Here is a 14,554-nt window from a genome sequence, read left to right as displayed (position 1 = left end):
TAATTTACCTTTTGGGTAGACCATGTAACCTCCAGAATAGTAGATTTTTTTGTTTGCTTGTTTGTTTTGCAGTGCTGGGAATCTAACCTAGGACACTGCACATGCTAGGCAGGTGTAATTCCAGAGTTTCATTCCCAGCCCTAGAATAACAATTCTTAACTTTAACAGTTTGTCTTTAGAAAAGGTACAGTATATCCATGTGTAGAATTTGCACAGTTCCTTAATGACTAATCCTTCAGCAATTCAAGGCTTTCAAGTTAAAATTCTAGTTCTCAAGAATACAAATATTGATCATATGATTTGGAAGTTCTAAAATCCCCTCCCACATCACCTCTTTTGTCAGGAAACTAAGCTCCCCACCCTTCTTTCTTTTAACAGGCCAATAGTCCTCAAGACCTAAGGATGTTTTATGAAAAAAACAGGAGTTTAATGCCTAGGTATGTATTTAGATTACACTGAGTTTTACTCTTTGTGAGCATTGTGTTATTTATTTGAACCCTAGGTGTTTTATGTAGAATTTTACTCTTTGTGAGCATTGTGTTATTTATTTGAACCCTAGGTGTTTTATGTATTTCTGTGAATGTTTTTTCAATTGACAGTGATGTTATGGCAGGAAATTAGAAAATTGCTAACACAGTGGAGGTACTTGTATAGTGCTGGACCATTTTATTTTTTGTTTTTTAAATATAAAGTAAATTTAAGATAAAAAATTACAGAAGTTTTAAATGTGTTCTTTGTGGGGAGGCAGACAGAATAAATGTGCATAAAGTAGAAAGTAAATTCCTGTCTATGCTTTGCCCTGTTCTGTAGGATTAACGAGAGTTTGCTCTGGGTCTTTCTGAATCTTTTATGTGGGAGTTTTTTTAATACATGTTTGCTCATTTATGAGTATGTTTACACATACACATATAGTTCAAGACAAGTTACACTGTATTTTATGAATTGTTCTGAAACTTAACTTTAGTATTTCTTACTATATACATTAGTATATACATTCAATGACAGTATATAGAGAGATACTGCATCCTTTTGAATGGCAATCTAGGGTCCTATAGTTAGGTGTTCCATATTTTATTTAATCAGGTCCTTATTGTTTTCATTTTTTGGTTGCTACAAGCACACTTTAGTGTGTGTGCGTGTGTGTGTGTGTGTGTGTGGCATGCACTTGTATGTACACAATATCATGGTGCATTTCTTTAGGATGGATTCCTAGAAATAGAATTATTGGACTGAAAGGTATGCTTTCCAAATAGGCTGTCCCAGATGAAATAGCCATGTAAGCTTTTTTCCTCACATTTTTTAAAATTATTAAAAAAATTTTTTTTGTAGTTGTAGCTGGACATCATGCCTTTATTTTGTTTATTTTTTTATGTGGTGCTAAGGATCAAACCCAGTGCCTCACATGTGCTAGGCAAGCCCACTGCCACTGAGCCCCAGCCCCAGCCCCTTTCCTCACATTTTTACCAACGTGTAATGTTGAATTTCCAGACTTGATGCCTCATAAATGGAGTAGGACAAAGTAGATAATAATTTAATTTGCATTATTCTCTTCATTAGTGAAATTGGCTGTTTTCTTCTCCTTTTGATGTTGGGTATTGAACCCAGAGCCCCTTGCAAGCTAGGCAAGTGCTCTACCTCTGAATTATACCCCAGCAAAGCTAGCTATCTTTTTTTTTTATTTGCCTTAATATTCTTTTGTGGTTTTTATTTCATTATTGCTATATTACTGTTACTCATTTTTCCATTGCTTTGCCATTTTCATATTAAAGAATTATATTCTTTTTTTAAAAAAATATTTTTTAACTGGGCACAATATCTTTATTTATTTATTTTTATATGGTGCTGAGGATCGAACCCAGGGCCTCGCATGTGCTAGGCGAGCACTCTATCGTTGAGCCACAACCCCAGCCCCAAAGATATTATATTCTTACTTGTACTTATTTAAGCTCTGCCCCTTTCCAGACAAAACTGGATGTGGCTCTTTTTCTAATAGAGAGCTTCATAGTAACTATTTGTGCAAGTTGTGTTAAAACTCAGAGATGTTGGTGTTGTGCTTCTGGAGTGCTTTATTCTTGTAAATACTCTAAACCAATAACAATAATAGTCATAATTGATGTTATTTCTCAAGGGCTATTGTAATGCTCTACCCTCTCCCACCAAAATATTATGCTTTGCTGTGGTCTTTTTATATTTGTGAAACTGCATATACATTTTCCATATTTGCCATAATGAAGGCAAAAATAATGTATTTAATATAAATAAACTTACCACTTAGGTTGTTTTTTTCCTTTTCCCCAGTATTCCTAGAGAAACTTCACCTTATTTGGCTAATCTCCTTTTGGGTTTGCTTCAGAGAAACCAAAAAGACAGAATGGATTTTGGTAAGTAATAGTTTCAAATTTTGTGTGCTTTCTAATTTTACTTTTATGTATTCTGAAGAGATTGAAAGTTGATACTATAAAGATGTCAGAAGAAAATTAGTTAATTTATTTATTTATTTTCTCTTTTTTTTATTAGTTGTTCAAAACATTACAAAGCTCTTGACATATCATGTTTCATACTTTTGATTCAAGTGGGTTATGAACTCCCATTTTTACCCCGCATACAGATTGCAGAATCACATCGTTACACATCCACGTAGTGTCTGTTGTATTCTGCAAATTACAGTTAATTTAAATTTTCTTTTTTTATCATTTTATTATTCTGCCCCTCTTTATTTTCTTTCACTAATTTTGTAGATATTTATTGAGTCCTTATTATAATCTAGGTACTGAGATAAACAAATTAAAGAAAATTCCTGTCCTCATTAGCATATATTCTATTGGGGGGAGACAAATTATAAACTATAATTGCATACTATATTAGAAGGTACAAGGTACTATGAGAATAATAGGGACAGAGGATTGAAATTTTAAGGTCAGAAGTAAGGTCTTTACTGAGAAAGTGGCATTTAAATGATTTGATCAACTTGAAATGAGTGTGAGCTATGAGGATAGGTATGGGAAGAGCTGTTCAGGCAGAGTGAATAGCCCGTTCAAAGTTTTAGAGTAGAAAGCATGCATGAAGCTTGAGGAACAACTAGAAAGCGGCTAAAGACAGGCTTTTGTCTAAAAGTGTAATGGGAGCCATTGGAAGGTTTTGAGTTGAGGGAAATTGATCTGACTAATGTTTTTAAAAGAATAAATCTGGCTGCTTCTTGAGCATGGACTGTGTATGAGGAGAAGGTCAGAGGCTGGGAGACTCTTCAGGACATTCTTGGTTACCCAAGTGAGACAAAATGGAGCTAGTAATTTTTAGTTGAATGCAAATTTTTGATTAACACAAAGATGTAGTAATTTTGACAGCTTATTAGGCTGGTATAATAGCAGTGGAGGTTGTGAGAAGAAGCTGGGTTCTGCGTTTTTCTGAGGGCAGAGGCAACAGTGTTTACTGATGGTTTGAATGTGGGGTGTGAAACAAAGAAAATATTCAGCAACAACTCTGAGGATTTTGGCCAGAGCAGCTGTAAGGGTGGAGTTGTTGGTTACAGAGTTAGGGAAGATTATGGATAGGGCAAGACTGTGGGGATCAGAAGAGGGGTTCCAGCTGGATATGTCACATTTAAGATAATCATTAGATATCTAAGTGCAGCTGTCAGAAGCCACTTGAATTACGGAGGAAAGATTGGGGGTTTATTTTTGAGAGTTGTCAGTTGATGGGGTGATATATATTAAACAGATTGATTTCTAGTATAGCGTTTAAGTTCCTTTATTGATTCTTTTTTTGAATGCTGTTGAGTCATGGTTGCTTTATCGATTACAGTATGCATTGTAAGTTAGCATAGTCTATTTCATATAAATACTAGCTGAATCCCAGTATATATTAAAACTTTGTTTTTCTGATATTGCTCCATTCCTTCCTCCCTTTATTCTGTAATTGTCACATATGTCACATCTATGTTATAATCTCAACAGTGTGGTATTATAGCTATTGCTTTATATAGTTTTATGTCTTTTTCAGAAGTTAAGGGAAGAAAGAAAAAAATAGTGAAAAATCTGTATATCTGTTGTTCTTGGTATTCTTCGTTTCTTCTTGTGGATTCAGATTACTGTTTAGTATCACTTTTTGGCTCCAGCATAATTCCATTCCTTCTTGCCTGTCTCCTTTGTGCTATCATTGATTAATGTCTGTTTAAAGATTACATTCTCATTTTTCCTTGCAGAAGCATTTTTTAGCCATCCTTTTCTAGAGCAGGTTCCAGTAAAAAAATGTGAGTACTCTTTGTTTTTCCATTTTTTACTTAAAAGAGTGAATATAAGCTAATAAAAAAATTAGTATTTTGTATTACAAAATAGCAGTTGTTTTTCTATCCATATCCAAGTTGAAAAAGATCTAGTAATTTTTAGTTGCCTCCATGGCAGCTTACTAATTAAGTAAGTAGTTGAATGCAAATTTTTGATTAACACAAAGATGTAGTAATTTTGACAGCTTATTCTATTAGGCAGTGCTTGTAATGTACTATAGTATGATATAGCTCTTTGGCTGTGTTTATTCCCCAGCTTGCCCAGTCCCAGTGCCTGTATATGCTGGTTCTGTCCCTGGAAACTCCTGTGGCAGCTCTCCATCTTGTCGCTTTGCTTCTCCACCAGTAAGTTCCCATTTTATTAGAAATAATTCCAGAATTAGTGCTATTGCATTTATTCACAAATGGAGCTTGCTCTGGAGGCTCTTTTTTTATTAGTGTTTACTAATTAAGCTGAAGTTTAAGAGAAAGTGTTAGAATTGGATCAAATGGACCTATTTTTGAACCTCTTTCCTTTCTTCACTGTGTAGCTTCAGCAAAAAATATTACCTCTCTGGGCCATTTCCTCTGAACACTGAGCACAGTACTACCACCTTTTTATACTCTATAGGATTTTGGTGATGATACTTGCAAACAAAGACTACCCATTACAGGTGAATAAGCAATAAAATTTATTTTACCTGCATACTATAAATGTTGGGATTATATAGGATTTCTAGTGTGGAGTAGTGACCTTGGAGTCATATTTTTATTGGTTTGATTGTGATTACTGACCCCTTAAATTTTCTTCTCAAACCTCTTTTCTTCTTCTGAAGTTCCCAAGCCATTTCTTCCATGACTCTGTTCCCTCCAGTTTAAGTACTTTGTCCTGATCCTCAGGACTTCTGATTACTCTTGTCACCACTTCTTATTTATTTATTTTTATTGATTTAAAAAAAATGACAGCGGAATGCATTACAACTCTTATTACACATATACAGCACAATTTTTCATATCTCTGGTTGAATATAAAGTGTGTTGACAACAATTCATATCTTCATACATGTACTTTGGATAATGATGTCATCACATTCCACCATCCTTGCTAATCCCCTGCCCAATCCCTTTCCCTCCCTCCCCTCTGCCTTATCTAGAATTTATCTATTCCTCCCATGCAACCCCCTCTCTGCCCCACTATGAGTCAGCCTCCTTATATCAGAAAAAACATTCGGCATTTGTTTTTTTGGGATTGGCTAACTTCACTTAGCATTATCTTCTCCAACACCATCCATTTACCTGCAAATGCCATGATTTTATTCTTTCTTATTGCTGAGTAATATTCTATTGTGTATTTATGCCACATTTTTTTTTAATCCATTCATCCACTGAAGGGCATCTGGGTTGGCTCCACAGTTTAGCTATTGTGAATTGTGCTTCTATAAACATTGTTGTGGCTATGTCCCTGTAGTATGCTGTATGCTGTCACCACTTCTTACTGTACTCTCCTAGGGTGTTATTTTATTTTTAAAAAATATTTTTAGTTGTAGCTGGACATAACACCTTTATTTTACTTATTTATTTTTCTGTGTTGCTGAGGATCAAACCAGTGCCTCACATGTGCTAGGCAAATGCTCTACTACTGAGCTACAACTCTAGCCTCTCCTAGGGTTTTACTTAGCTCTCTTATGTTCTTCTTCTTTTTTTTTTTTTAATTGACCCTTCCCCCAAATCTGTGTTGCAGCCTGTGACCTTGAGACTTTTACACAGCTGAAGGTCCAAGGCTCTGTGTCAGCTATTGTGAATATTTTTCAGGTTAGCCTGACAGACATGAATTTCTTGAATTCTGTTGGCAGAATGGTGGAGAAGCCATAAAAGGAAGTAATTTTGTGGTTAGCCAGTTGAGACAACTCAGGTTTAAGAGCATGGAGTTTGGGAGTTCCTACTTGGCATAGTAACTATTAATTTCTCTGAGCCCTCCTCATATTCAAAACGAGTATAATTTACTTCCTTAATAGGGTTCTTTAAGGATAAACAGGCTTAAGCCCTTACTACTGTGTGTAGTACACAGTAAGTACTCAAGCAGTGATGACAGCTGTTATTATTTTTCAGCGAAATCTAGTAGTTCCTAGTTAAAGCAGATGGGAAAGTAACCTATTGCTAACAGACAAATCTTGAAACTGGCAAAAACCTTTCTTGTAGAACCCTGTAAATCCAAACCAAAAGTGGATGTAAGACTTACTTTATATTCCTGTGAAGGTGAAAAATTAAGAGAGGAGAAAGAACTTTGTATATTTCCTATGTCAGTCTGGAATACTTGAAGAACACAAGAAAAACAAAAAAAGCTACTCTGGATTTGGAGCTTGTCAGGGAGAAAGGTAGAGGAAGTGTATTGACATACAAAACTTTATCTGGAGCCTGGTAGACTGGCCTCATCCTGGCCCCACTACTTTCTCACTGGTAACTTTGAGCTGGCCACTTAGAGAACTGAGTCTGGATGTTCTCCTGTGGAACTAGGTCTGGTTAACCTTTGCGTGCAGGGTTTTTTGTTTGTTTGTTTGTTTTGGTTTGTTTATTTAATTCATTAATTAATTTGCTTTTCATATTATGTCTCACATTGTGTCAAATATATACTTTATAATAAAACTTAAAATTACTATGGGGTAGGCCCTTTTCACATATAACCACCACCATTAAGGGTTTTTTAAAAAATTTAATTGGGTGACAGTAGGTAGGTAAGTCAGTCGTGTGTGTGTAAATTATACATATAAAAATTATATGTATAAATGCATATACATACATACATAGTATATACATACAGAGCAAGGGGCTGGGCATACTGGTACATGCCTGTAATCCTAGCTATTTGAGAAGCTGAGGCAGGAGGACCATAGATTGGAGGCCAGCCTGAGCAACTCAGTGAGACCCTGTCTCAAAAAATAAAAGGGGATGTAGCTCAATGGTAGAGTGCCCCTGGGTTCAGTCCCCAGTACCACCAATAAATAGATAGATAGATAGATAAAATAGATAAATAAAAAAACTAGGGACATTGCTCAGTGGCAGAGCACTTGCCTAACATGCATGAGACCCTGGGTCTAATTCCCAATTCCACCAAGGTATATAAACCTCAATTGCCTGTAGGAATAAGGATTAGGGGCATCATAATCAGACTGAGGATTCAGGAGGGCTTGTCTAAAGAGAGTATTGTTTGAGCTGAGTTTTTAATGAATGAATTAGCAAAAAGATGGTATAATAGACAGGAACCCCCATATAAGAAGTGATGGAAATGTGAACCACTGAAGGAACTCTAGCTCTCCTTGGGGACTTGTATTTAAATTTGTTAGAATTTAAAATAGTCACACCAGCACCATGTGAAGTACTTGATAATTGAAGTTGGGGAGAGACTAGTCAGTAGGATAAAGTAAGGACTGAAGGGTGGGAGAGCCCTGAGAAGTTCTGTATTTTTCTTCTGGTTTTCAAGAGACAAATGAGAAAATGTACTCACAAAAGAGACAAAGAGGGCTGTGGCTGTAGCTCAGTGGTAGAGCTCTTGCCTCGCATGGATGAGGCACTGGGTTTGATCCTCAGCACCAAGTAAAAATAAATAAATAAATAAATAGAGATAAAGGAGGGGTCTCCATGAAGTAGTAGGAAAAATAAGAGCGGGGCCGTGGAGTGAGGGGGAAGAACGTTAAGTACTTTTGTGGTAAAGTATTGACAGTATTTGTAAGCTTAATAAAGACAGTTTTATTGGAGAGTTGAAGACAAAAAATGGATTATGGTAGATTAAGGGATATATAAGCGTTAAGGAATTTGAGTCGGTAAAAATAACTTCAAGAAATATCGTTAAGAAAAACAGAGGGCTGGGGCTGTAGCATATGATAGAGTACTTGCCTAGCGTAAGTGTGGTCCCAGGTTCAATTCCCTGTATCTATTTATCTATCTTTCTCTCTCCCCCCTTTCTCTCTCTCTCTCTCTCCCCCCCCTCTCTCACACACACACACAAAAAAAAAACAACAACAACAATAATAACAACAAAAGGAAAGGTGGGAATAAGGATTAGGGGCATTATAATCAGACTGAGGATTCAGGAGGGCTTGTCTAAAGAGAGTATTGTTTGAGCTGAGTTTTTAATGAATGAATTAGCAAAAAGATGGTATAATAGACAGGAACCCCCCATATAAGAAGTGATAGAAATGTGAACCACTGAAGGAACTCTAGCTCTCCTTGGGGATTTGCATTTGAGATGTGAGAAAATTAAACATATTTATGTGTAGAGGTACAAAAAGCCAGAATCAACAGAGAGGGTGAAAATGTCAGGAGCTGATCTGTGTCCTTGGGGAGTTGGCATGGGTGGTGGAATGAGGAGCAAGACCAGGTGGAAAGATTAGTTTTGAATAAAAGGGAAGCATCTCTTCTGTGAAGATGAGAAATGAGAGGACCATTTGTAGGTGTAGATACTTTCATTAATAGCAGGGAAAGAAATTGAGAAAGTTCTTGCTTAACCCACTGTCAAGAAATTGTGGAGTTTGATACTTGCAATCACATCTCAACTCGACTGCCTTTTAGTTATATGGTCTCAGGAAAATTACTTAACCATCTGAGGTTTTGTTTAGTTAGATGCAAAAGAGAGTTCAGAATAAGGCTGGAGTTAGATAACAAGTGGAAAGCTTTGAACTCCTCTTGCCTTTTCTTATTACCTTCAGATATAAAGTCTTCAAAAAGATTTTAAGTATGTCACATACAGAAAAGGAAGTAATAAGATGCTTTGAGACTGATTTCATTGCATGGTGATATTCAGAGGAGCAGCAGGAATAAATTGGGCATTTAAAGCTTGATGTTAACAGCATGATGTAGTGCAAATTCAATTTTTTAGAAAACCATTGTATAATCAAGACATTCAGAGCTATCACGAGAGAACTTGATTGAGGCAATTGCTGAAAAGTACATAGCTAGTGATACCTAAGTATTTGCTTAAATAGATTTCTCTGCTTTTCTTCTCTTCCTGACCTGTCTTCCACAAACTACCTCACCTCATAACAAAATACAAACAAAAGTAACACACCCACACCTGTAAAGTTTTCCAATATTTTTTTCTGTGAGTGTAAATGAATTTCTAGTCTAACATAGTTACCCTTATTGACTTATCTATTTTATCTTACATAATATGTTAGTCTTTCACTTCCTGTTTATCATGTTTTCTTCACGGCAGATTTAGAACTTGTTTTTGTTTGCAAGATGTGATTAATTTAAAGTCCCTGGACATTTTGTGTTATTAAGTGAATAGTTATTGAGTATCTGCTTTGCTGGGCCACAAGCTTGGGCAGGAGATATTTCAGTGATTAAAAATTCACCTCAAAGGCTTCACAAGAGGCAGATAGGTACATGTGATAAGTTGTATTTTTAAGTATCATTTTTGGAAAATATTTTAGAAGTCTTTATGGCAATACTTCTAAACTGTGCTCTTCTAAAAGAAAAACTTTCCAGAGAGATTTTTTTTTTTAAATCTTAGGATGAATTCAACTTTGTGCCCCATTTCATGAAAAAAAAAAATTCCTTAATCTAATGGCTAATCTGACTTGCATTTGATTATTAGGCCAGTTTTAATTTTATGTTGTTAATTTTAGTCCCTTCCAGATATGCAGCATATTCAGGAAGAAAACTTATCCTCCCCACCATTGGGTCCTCCCAACTATCTACAAGTGTCTAAAGATTCTGCCAGTACTAGTAGCAAGAACTCTTCTTGTGACACGGATGACTTTGTTTTGGTACCACACAACATCTCGTCAGACCACTCATGTGAGAATCTTTCTACTTGTACACATTATATTTCTTAATTTGCTAAATTAGCAGTTTTTAACCTGTGTATCACACTTTCTTGTGTAGGACACCTTTTCAAATGGGCATTTTATTTAGTTGTTTGAGTTCTTAGAATTACTCACTTGCCTTTCTAAGATCTGTTCAGTCATCTATAAAACAATTTTGGATGCTGAAGTTACATGAAAGTTTTATAAGAAATTATCTCAAATTTTGTATCCAAACAGAAAAAAAGAGAGAAGCCATCATAATAAGTAAAATTAACTTTAAGGGAAGGAATTAAAGGAATAACTCATTTAAGAACAAAACCTAAGATTGGAGTCTTTTAGGAAATACATTCAGGAGTAAGTTCAGGAACAAGCTTCATAAATATATAGAAAGAATTTTTTATAAAGGAACTAGAATGAAGATTTATACTATAAGTATAGTCAGTGTTCTTTGGAATAGTAAAGTGTACCAGAAAATCTACAAGAGAGAGAAATTAGACAAAAGTGTTAGATGAAAACCATGATTTGAGTATGAAAGAATAGATCAGCGAAGCTAGAAGATCTGATTCCTTTAGCAGTTGAGTAGTACTAAGTACTAACTATATGCAGAAGTTTGCATTAAGAGGTTTATTTAGTTGTTTGTCAAATACTTATTTCATAGGTACTGCCAGGTGTTGTGTTCATCATTGCAAAGGTCAAAATCCCCAGATTAACTTAAGGATTTTATTACCCAGGGAGGGAAAACATGGACCACAGCAAGTATATGTACAATTTATAGTCAGAGCTGTGAGAATCATAAGTTACCCTTAAAAATCATCCACTACAGTGGTTTGATTTCTTTACAAAAATTTTAAAAACTTTTAAAATTATGAAATATTTTAAACAGAAAATAACACTCAAGTTACCTCCCCCATGCTATGCTGCTTTTTTAAAAAATATTTACTTTTTAGTTGTAGTTGAACACAATACCTTTATTTTATTTATTTTTATGTAGTGCTAAGGATTGAACCCAGTGCCTCACAGATGCTAGACGAACATTCTGTGGCTGAGCCACAACCCCACCCCCCTATGCTGCTTTTTATACATGTCAACATTTTGCCATATTTGTTTTAAATGTTTTCCCTAAAGGTATAAAAATTCTATAGGAACATTCACATTTTCTACTTTCTATTTTTTCTAGACAGATATTCTTCCTATAGATATTTTTATCCTTTAATATGTATTCATATATAATAGATAGTATTTTTTTTTTAATTTTTTATTGTTGGCTGTTCAAAACATTACATAGTTCTTGATATATCATATTTCACAATTTGATTCAAGTGGGTTATGAGCTCCCATTTTTACCCCATATACAGATAATCTTTTCATAGTTTTAAGTAAATGGTTTATAGAATGCTTACTTCTCTAGTTTGCTTTTTCCTGTTTTTATTATAGATCTGGATACATACTGTTTGTGTTTTGTTCATATTTGAATCTTATAGCACAACTAAAGCCCAGATTGCCCATTTCCCTACTGATTTATATTAGATTATTTCTGCCATTTCACTGTTTAAATTGTACTCTAATAGGTGTCCTTGTATACATGTGCCAGAATTTCTTCTAAGTAGATACACTAGATGGGGACAACTTCCAACTCTATAAAATATTGGTACAAGCAAATTGTACCGGTGATCTTTATCCTGCTGCTCCAATGTTAGAATGGTATTCTCCTATATTTCCTTCTGAAGGTTTTTAGTTTTTTTCATATTTAACTTTACCTGGAATTCATTTTTGTAAATAGAGTAAGGTGTAGGGATCTGTAATTATATCAGTATTATTTATTGAATGTTCTATCTTTCTTCCACTGATCATGCAGTGACAGAGTTGTCATTTCAGGTTTGAATATAGGATTGAATTTCTTTTGAGATTCTCCATTCTATTGCATTGGTCTATTTGTATTATTTTATAATAATTTTTATATTTGTGTGTCAAGCATATGTGTGATCTGGAAATGGTGGTAAGGGAGTGATAGTATTGTTAAGAATCACTCTGGCAATTGGCTTTTCTCAGTATCAGCTTCCATAAAAAATGCCTTAAAAAACCATTTTGGGATTTTGCATTGATTCAATAGACTTGTTCAAGGATAGTTAGGATTTTTACAGTGTTAAATTATCATCAAGATGTTTGTGTCTCCATTGTTTAAGTTTCTTTAATTTTTTAATGCTTTTTAAAAATTAAATTTGTTTATTTATTTTAATTAGGTATATATGACACAGAATGCATTTTGATTCATTGTACATAATTGCAGCATAACATTTCACTTCTCTGATTGTACATGATGAAGCGTCCCACCATGTTATGTGCTCTTTAATGTTTTCTGATACATCATTTTATATGTTCCTATATGAAAGTATTTAATTTTTAATTTATTTTTTGTGCTAGTGTTACTAGAGTCTTAGGCTAAAGAGCTGACTTTAGTGAGGATTTAGGGTCCACAAAACACAGGTCTGGCCTGTTTGCCCCAAACAAACAATAGTAATACTGAAAGACAGAAAAGCAACTTTAATCACTGTAGCCATACCAGCAAGACTTGGGGATAGGTTGAAGCCTTTCCCACTTCTAACAAGCGGGCCTCTATGGTAGTTGATCTGTTGCTTACTCACATAAATCCATTTCTATCCAATCAGACAATGGCCCAGAATTCACCTCGCAGATAACTCAGGGACTGGCTCACGTGTTATCACTCCCTTGCCCTTACCGCCACCAGGCTTCTGAAAAGGTTGAAAGGACCAATTGGTACCTTAAAGAGACCCTCACCAAGCTCACCATGGAATTAAGTGCCGCAGTCTGGCTGGGCACAAATAACCGAGCCACCACAAAGCCTTGTAGGTTCAAACAGCAACTCTTTATTCCCAAACTCTCACCGGCACTCTAAACACACTTCCCGGGAACACACTCCCTCCACTGGGCTATGGGTGCCAATTCTCCCGGAACCCCGTGAGAACTCAATGGGAACTCCAGGGAACTCAAAAGTAGCGGGTGCTACTTTTAGGATCCACCCTAATCCCAAAGCTGCCCTATTCCCAGCAGGATCCGCCCTAATCCCGGAGCAGGGTCACCTTTCAACCATTCCCTCTGGCAAAAATGCCAGGCATCATTCTGACTAAACTGTGGCTCTCAACATCTCCCCCCTTCTGTTTAATTAAGCAACAAGCATGTGGCTTAGGGACCGTGTCTGTCTTAGGTTGTCCAATACTACATATGGTCCTTACCCGTCATCGGATGAGCTGACCTCAAGGCGTCAGCCTCCTGTCTTAGGTTGGTACCATTGTAATTGGATCTTACCCGTCATTGGCTACCGGTCCAGCATACAGCCATACTTGTGGATAGGCCTTTGCACCAGTGGGGTGGGGGGGTGAGGTTCTTTGCCTCACCTCTGTTGGCTCCCAAATTTGGCCTTGGTGCCAGTTGGGGGGTGAGGTTCTTTGCCTCACCTTTGTTGGCCCCCAAATTTGGCCTTGGTGCCAGTGGGGGGGTGAGGTTCTTTGCCTCACCTCTGTTGGCCCCCAAATTTTAGACCATCACAAGCAGAAAGGGAGGAGGATGCAAAATGCCATGGCACCAAGCCAAATGACGGCTCTTATTGGAAAAATTGTACCACCGATGACACCATCAGCAAAGATACCCCAGCAATACCACAATTCACTGTACCAACAGATCGTTCACAATGTTTGCAAGTGATACATAGTCCATGGAAGTTCTGCAAGCAGTTTAAAGCAGAGGAATGTATTAATATGTCCATTTCCTCCCAAAGTAAATCGACTCCTTGATTGAGCATCACTTGCTGAGTTATTATTCATTGATGCATCAGTTTATACAGTTTACTGTGATAGCTTTCGAAGAAGCTGTAGCTTAGTTTTATCTTTGTCTTCACCGGCACTGGGATGAAGATAGGAATTCTGGCAACAATGGCTAAAAAAAAAAAAAATTATGTAACATTCCAGCAGGCAATAAGAAAACAATTTTCTGAACAATTTACATTATCCTGAACAGAATTATTAAATATAATGAAAAGGAAAGGTAAAAATAAACAGATCTGTTAACCTCCTTTTTTGTTCACATATTAAAACAATCCTCAACAGCTGTTTACCCAATTTAAATTAAACCATTTAAATCACGTGAATAAAAAAAATATTCGGATCCATTTTTTCATGAGCACTCCTCATATATATGGACGTACACACATACAGACATACAACACAAAACAGAAGTGTGCACACATAACACAATACATACAACACATAACATAATAGTAAAGTCCTTGTAGCTTTTCACAGGTGAAATCTCCATTGCAATGTTTAAAAACTCCATAGTCAAAAAATAGAACTGATCAGCAAAATATTAACCTAGGTCTGTATGAGCTCAAAAAATAAAATAGAACTTCATGATGTGGGAAAAGGCAATAATAAAATAGATATTGGGAAAAAAAGCATCCTGGTTACCACCTGGG

At 35.9% G+C, this 14,554-nt stretch overlaps 1 protein-coding gene across 1 annotated transcript in view; it reads left to right on the top strand.

Annotated features, from left to right (window-relative positions):
- LOC139702433 (serine/threonine-protein kinase ULK2-like) overlaps positions 1-14,554 on the top strand; it is a 110,870-nt gene that overhangs the window by 27,021 nt on the left and 69,295 nt on the right. The window contains 5 exon segments of the mRNA XM_071603536.1: positions 379-437; positions 2,299-2,381; positions 4,202-4,249; positions 4,539-4,627; positions 9,886-10,057. Coding sequence (XP_071459637.1) covers positions 379-437; positions 2,299-2,381; positions 4,202-4,249; positions 4,539-4,627; positions 9,886-10,057 — 451 coding nt within the window.

Source organism: Marmota flaviventris, chromosome 17 (assembly GCF_047511675.1).
Source record: "Marmota flaviventris isolate mMarFla1 chromosome 17, mMarFla1.hap1, whole genome shotgun sequence".
Classification (NCBI taxonomy): Eukaryota; Metazoa; Chordata; class Mammalia; order Rodentia; family Sciuridae; genus Marmota; species Marmota flaviventris.
Note: the sequence above shows the minus strand (reverse complement) of the source record. Positions and strands in the feature narration are given on the sequence as shown.